This window comes from Stegastes partitus, unplaced genomic scaffold, assembly GCF_000690725.1.
Source record: "Stegastes partitus isolate 25-593 unplaced genomic scaffold, Stegastes_partitus-1.0.2 Scaffold1587, whole genome shotgun sequence".
Taxonomy (NCBI): Eukaryota; Metazoa; Chordata; class Actinopteri; family Pomacentridae; genus Stegastes; species Stegastes partitus.
Genome location: NW_007579318.1, coordinates 179,609 through 186,030, shown reverse-complemented (window position 1 = coordinate 186,030; position 6,422 = coordinate 179,609). Strand labels below are relative to the sequence as shown.

Sequence of the window (6,422 nt, the reverse complement as noted above, 5' to 3'; positions counted from 1 at the left end):
GGAGCAGCAGCAGCTACCTGGAGCAGCTACCTGGAGCAGCAGCTACCCGGAGCAGCAGCTACCTGTGCTGAGGAAGGAACCAGATCAGCCTGATGATCATCGTTCACTGGCACCAGGTGACCACGTGACACTCACACGCTCATAAAGGGTCACATATGAGAAGGCTGTGGTCCAGTCTGGAGCCCTGTGTGGGCCCCTGCTGGGTTACTATCACATTATATTACCTTATTTTACATCAGCTAAATCCTCTTATTTATCAGAGTAGCAAACACACATCTGTCGCGGGCCACATAAAATGACGTGACGGCCGGATTTGGCCCGCGGGCCTTGAGTTGGACATATGCGGTCTAGAGTGAGCGCTGAAGGCTTCACTCTGAACATCATGTGTGGAGCTAGAGGAGCTCCAGTTTCTTCTACAGTGGGCAGCATCTTGTCATGTTCTCTGAAATGAACTTTTGCCTGTAATTAGGAACACAAACTAGTTATTAGTCCAGAAGTCTGCGTTTCAGAGCGTTGGTGTCCTGCTGCTGCTGCTGCTGCTGCTGCTGCTGCTGCTGCTGCTGCTGCTGCTGCTGCTGCGCTTCATCTGCCATCACACGCAAACAGAAGGTTTCTGCTGAAGGTGAGTTTGTGGACAGCTGAAGATGAAGCTCAGTGTTTGTGTGTCTGCAGCTCAGTCTGACCCTGACATGTTTCCTGTTCACTGGACGAACACACTGGAGACCTTCCCATCATGCATTTCAGCAGCAGACGGAGAAAAAAGAGCCGCTGTAAAAGCAGCTCTGTGTTTTCAAAAGGCTGCAGCAGTCACGTCCCTCCTCCTCCTCCTCCTCCTCCTCCTCCTCCTCCTCCTCCATCCACCGACTCCCCCGGCTCAGAGGGGGAGGATGAGATTAATGCTGAGGAGGAGGAGGAGGAGGGAGGCGAAGAGCGAATGATTCCTCCTGGGACAGACGAGAGGAGGGGGAGGAGACCAGTTAACCCAGTATCCAGGAACCAGTGTTAGACTGGAGCCTCGGAGGCTGTCAGAGTACAGACGGAGGAACGAGCAGCGTGGAGGCACGAGTGTGACAGACGAGACCGAAAACCACACAGAGCAGGAAAAAACAAAAAGCTGCAAAGAGCCACGAACACGAGTGAAAGGAACCCGAACGGATGAGACGGAACCGAAAGCAACCGAAGAGGAGATAAAATATGAAAGACGGGCCACAAAAGACCCAAAGAAGAGAAACAAACTGTCCAGAGAGACACGAAGTCACACGAAGGAGACAAACAAACAAACAACAACAACAACAAAGACGAAACGACACCAAAGAGTCACAACAACCCGAAACAGACCAACTGTGTGACAGAGACGGGTTCTGTCTCCTCCAGGTTCTGGTTCCACAGAGCTGCAGAGGAACAGGAACATGGAGGAAGACGAGTTGGACTGAAGCTTCAGTCACGTGTTCTGCACTCTGTTCTCTGAACCGTCGGTTCTCTGAGCTCCGATACTTCAGCTTCAACGCCGTCTCTGAGGTTCTGATCACTGTGAGCTGGTTCCTGCCCGCTGGGTTTCCGGGGGACGGCTGAGAGCGTGACACCGGCTGGTCCGCTCAACACTCTGACCAGAAACCAGACACGACTCAAGTTCTTTAACCAACATCAGAGCAAAATCACAACCATCACAGTCCATGTTCTGCACATTGACATGTTCAGAACCAGCGTTTTGGATCTATGAGAACCCGTTTAGTGGGGGGGGCTCAGCACACACAGGCTGCATTTGGCTACTGACACCAGGCTCGGTGTTCGGGTCAGCGGTGAAGGCGGAGATCAAGTTTGATGTCCTGATTCCAGCACAGTGACCAAACAGTCGGCTGTTCGGGTCCGGCCCTGCGGTTTACAGGCAGCCGTAGAACCCTGAAAACCAGAGGAACCAAAAGACAGAACGTCTGTAAACTTGATCCAGAAATCACTGACAACGTGGCCAGAACTCAGACCTGCACAGGAACCACAAGACAGCTTCAGAACACGGAACAAAGGAGGAGCCAAACAGCAGAACCTCTTCAAAACCGCAGAGAGCCGAGCAGAACGCAGAACCTCAAGGTTCTGATCCAGGTGATTGTGAGTTGACTTTTCACTGAAGTCCAACATGAAGTCATCACAGCACCAGAACCTGAGACAAACTGGAGCCAAAGTTCTGGTTCTGGTCTCAGTCTGAGAACCAAACATTCAACCTACAGAAGCATCAAATCAAAGAACGACGTCGTCGACGAAAACACGTCTGAGAACGTTAATAAAACGTATAAACAATCGAAAACACGTCTGAGAACGTTAATAAAACGTATAAACGATCGACAACATGTCAGAAAACATCCACAACATGATCAGACGTGTCCCGAATGAAAATGTTAATAAAAGGTTCAAAAATTTCAATAAAACGTTGAATAAACATAAATTATTCTCAACATGTTGGAAAATGAGAAGAAGAGACCAGAAACCAGCAGCACAGAGACACAGAACCAGAACCAGAACCGGACGTCAGACATGATGAATGAATGAAACTGTTGCTGCTGCTGGTGACAGTCGGCTTATCAGCTGGAACACGCGTCCACGGCAACGACACAATCTCCACGGCAACGCTGTGACACACTGATTAGAATACAAACACACAGATATCAGCCGCGAGTCTCACACACACACACACACACACACACACACACACACACACACACACACACTCACTCAGGTGCGTTACCTGTCGATGATGACCGGGTCAGACGGAGTCTCGTTTCTGTTTCCACAACTTTTCTTATCACAGCAGCGACTGAAGGGGAGAAACACAAAGAGTCAAACACACTGATCAGGTCTGGTTCTGCTTCTGGTTCTGGTCTGACACCTGCCAACTTCCTCAGGTCACATGACCTGGTCCTCGCTGCAGGTTCAGGTGTGACAGTTACCGGGTCAGTGAGGACAGGTGAGGTCTCAGGTGTGTCAGACCAGAACCGTCCCTGATCAGTCAGTTCTCTGATCCTGGTTCTGTGGTTCAGGTGTTCTGCTGTTCTTACCTGCACATGATCTCATGTGTCAGCAGAACTCGGCACATCTCTGGGTTCTTGTCCTGCCCTTCATAAATGATGGCCTGAAACACAAACAAGTACCACGGGTCAGAACCTGCTCAGGTACCACAGCTCAGGTGTTAGACCCTGAATGGGCAGCAGAACCCCTGTGTTGGGTTCTATCGTCTCCATTAAGGTCCATTAGCAGCGTGAACATTTGATCCTCTGAGTGTTTCAGATCCGAAGCAGCTGGAACCGTGGAAATCCGGTTCCTGGCAGAACGAGCTCGTTAAGCACTAATTGAATGAGTCGTTAGAGTTAAACGCTGCTGGGTTCCATTAGAGTCAGAACAAAGGCAGGCTGCTGATGGAGCAGGCTGTCCTCTGCAGCGCCACCTGCAGGAAGCAGAGCGGAGAAGCAGTCTGGAGAGGCTGGAACATGGAGGGTGGTCAACATCTGCAGGACGAGGAGACCACATGAGCTCCAGGGTTTAACATCTGGAGACATGATGGTTCTGCTTTTTATCATTTTTGTACCGTTCAGAATCAAAGAAACGTCTCTGCTGTGGTCTCCGTGGTTCTGAGTCCTGCTGACAGCAGACGTCTCTGGGTTCTGTCTCCTCCTTCATGTTCTGGTTCCTCAGAGCTGCAGGACTTGATGTTGCAGAGGAACATGAACCTCAGTGAAGGACCAGGAGCTGCTGCTGGAGCTCAGAGGGTTAAAGGATGAAGCAAAATAAACTAAAGAAGGTTTCAGGTTTCTGACGTGTTCAGAGAAAAAGTTCTGACTGTCGGATCAGAAAAACAGCAAACTGTCAGAAAGCGAGTCGACTTGAAGCTGCTCTGACAGCCGTCACCTGTCGGCCGCTCTGATTGGTCGGCCGGCTGCAGGTTCACTGCCGCTAACGTTAGTGTGATCAGCCAATAATCAATAATCATACCTGTTTGGTCATGGAGTCGATGAGGCGGACGTACAGGTCCTGTTCTGTTCTCACTCCTGCAACATCAACAACACCATTACTATCCACAGACTGACTGAGAGTCGGTGCAGGTGGTTAAAACAAGCGCACCCACCGTTACTGTAGAGCAGCTGCAGCTTGTAGTGAATCCCGTTGTTGGTTTTCTCTCCGGTCGGCTCCTGAAACACACAGACGAGTAAAACAAACGCACTCTGAGGAACGGTTCATTGTGGGGTGCGCTTGGTTTCTACCGCTGGAAGAACTTCGGGTGCGTTTGGTTTGTCTGTTCTTGTGTTAATGTGACCTTTGACTCAGGGGTGCGTTTGGTTTCTATTTCTTTCTGCCATGTAGCCACCGCCCTAATGATGGGAATAATCTGCAGGAGTGGACTTTAACAAAATCTGTGTTATTTAAACCCAGATTTCTGCCTGCAGGTCTACTTTGTGCTGACCGCTGTGTGTGTTTGTTTCGTGTCCCAGAACCTCCCTCCTCTGTGTCTGTTTCTCACCTTCTCTTTCTCCACGAAGTCGACGTAGGCGGTGCGTTCGATCTCCACCGGCTGACCCTGCCGGTCGTACAGCGCCAGCACGAAGTGGAAGAAGTTGGACTTCCTCAGGTTGGACGGCGGCTGCTTCTCGAAGTGAGCGCGCGCTAACCCCACCCCGCTGGAGGACAGGCGTACCAGAGGACAAAAGACAAAACATTTGACAGGTGAAACATGCGTCGAGCGAGGGAGACAAAACACACAAGTTTTCATTTTTTAGCAAATTATAAAATAGTTTGTGGAAGCAGAAACCAGAAGTGACGACGGAAAGCAAAGTTTCTTCATTTTCTGTTTTCTGTTTCGTTTCATGATTCTTTCTCCCAGAAAACCTTCCAGTCTGGAGCTTTTTCCTCGTTTCTCTGTCAGACGTTACAGTCGGACGACGTTCTGCTTTTTGTTCTCAGACGTGAGAATTAAAGCTGCGATGAAGCCGCTCGCTGCTGAGCTGGAGAATCCTCCGAGGAGACCCGGATCGGAGTCGAGCGGCTTAAACTGAAGCTCCTCGGAGGAAAAGCTCGGCAGCGGCGGCGGCGGCGGCGGCACAGATTCAGCAGACGTGTTTCACGCGTGTTCCCCGTCAGACAGAATCACGTTTACATGAGAACAAACATCCTGAACATGTTTCTGAGGATAAACGAAGCAGAACATTCCATCAAACACCTGAAAACCAGAAACCGTCATCACAGGAGACAGAAGGAGGAATTAAATCGAAGCTCCACAAACACGCGTGTTCTCAGCAACACGCTTCAGGGAACATTAAAGAAAATCAGAGTCACTTTAAATTCAGCCAAACAGGGAATCACACGCCGGCGCCGGCTTTTATAAATATTCATGTAAAGAGTCAAACTGCAGCTTTGACCCGACTGAAGCCGTTTAATAGGAGCCGCGGCGCCGCGTCTCATCGGACAAACCGCTCAGCACAGAACCGGCAAACGGGTCGTTTAATGCTGATCCACCTGAATTCAGGTTAATTAATCAGAAGCTTTAAATAAAATGTGAGCTGATCACTGAACAATAAAACACACGGTCAGAATAACGGCAGCACAACAAAAGGTTTTTATCAACACACAAATGTTCTCGTTGTGTTTAGAATAACGTCAGTTTGACATTTTTAAATATGAAGTTCTTTGTTCTGCTCAACTGGATTAATTCACTTTAAATCATTTATTTTCTGAATCCCAGCAGATTAATTTTATTTGAACCTGTTTCATGGTTTGTATAAAAATGTCTTTTTTCTTCACATGATTTCTGATCAAATCGGTTTTATTTCACATTTAAAATCACATTGAACCAGTTTGATGAGCAGCCTGATGCTCACAGAGAAGTGGCTTAACGAGACGATTTCATTTTCATTTCATGTTTGTCTTTCAGCAGAAATATGAAAAATAGAAAAGAGCTGAACAAACGGCTTCTTCTTCTGATGAAACTCTGGAATTTATTTTATTTCACTTTGCTGCTTAAAGACAATATTTATATGAACTAAATTCAGTTTATCGTCAGAATGAACGTTTTTATCTGCGTGCTCAGATTCACCCAGAGCTGATTTTAAAGGGTAAAATATTTAACTCCAGAAATGTTTCATCATTTCTTTCAGATATATAGAAAATGTAAAAGCTGTATTTGTTGGATTTATTCTTGCCGTGAGCATCAACAGATTTGAACGTGTTCTGATGTGCAGCCGACGGCGAACGCAGAGAAACTTTAGAGCTGCACACACCTGAAATAAACCGAATGAAATGAAAACAAAATAACCTGATATAAACCTGAGCATCTGGAATAATATGAAATAAACTGAAGTAATATGAAATAAACTAATAATATAAACTAAAGTGTAATATTATAAAATAAACTAATAATATAAAATAAACTGTAATAATATAAA

The 6,422-nt window shown here is 47.4% G+C and overlaps 1 protein-coding gene across 2 annotated transcripts in view; it reads right to left on the bottom strand.

Annotated features, from left to right (window-relative positions):
- The window catches only part of LOC103371443 (transcription factor COE3-like), a 56,251-nt gene that overhangs the window by 39,384 nt on the left and 10,445 nt on the right, over positions 1-6,422 (bottom strand). Inside the window, exons 2-6 of one of the 2 annotated variants that reach the window (XM_008300772.1) lie at positions 4,505-4,661; positions 4,112-4,175; positions 3,979-4,034; positions 3,048-3,121; positions 2,738-2,806 (exon numbers count right to left, since the gene is read on the bottom strand). In XM_008300772.1, coding sequence (XP_008298994.1) covers positions 2,738-2,806; positions 3,048-3,121; positions 3,979-4,034; positions 4,112-4,175; positions 4,505-4,661 — 420 coding nt within the window. The remainder of the gene's footprint in view (positions 1-2,737; positions 2,807-3,047; positions 3,122-3,978; positions 4,035-4,111; positions 4,176-4,504; positions 4,662-6,422) is intronic. The other variant, XM_008300773.1, reaches the window with a different exon arrangement.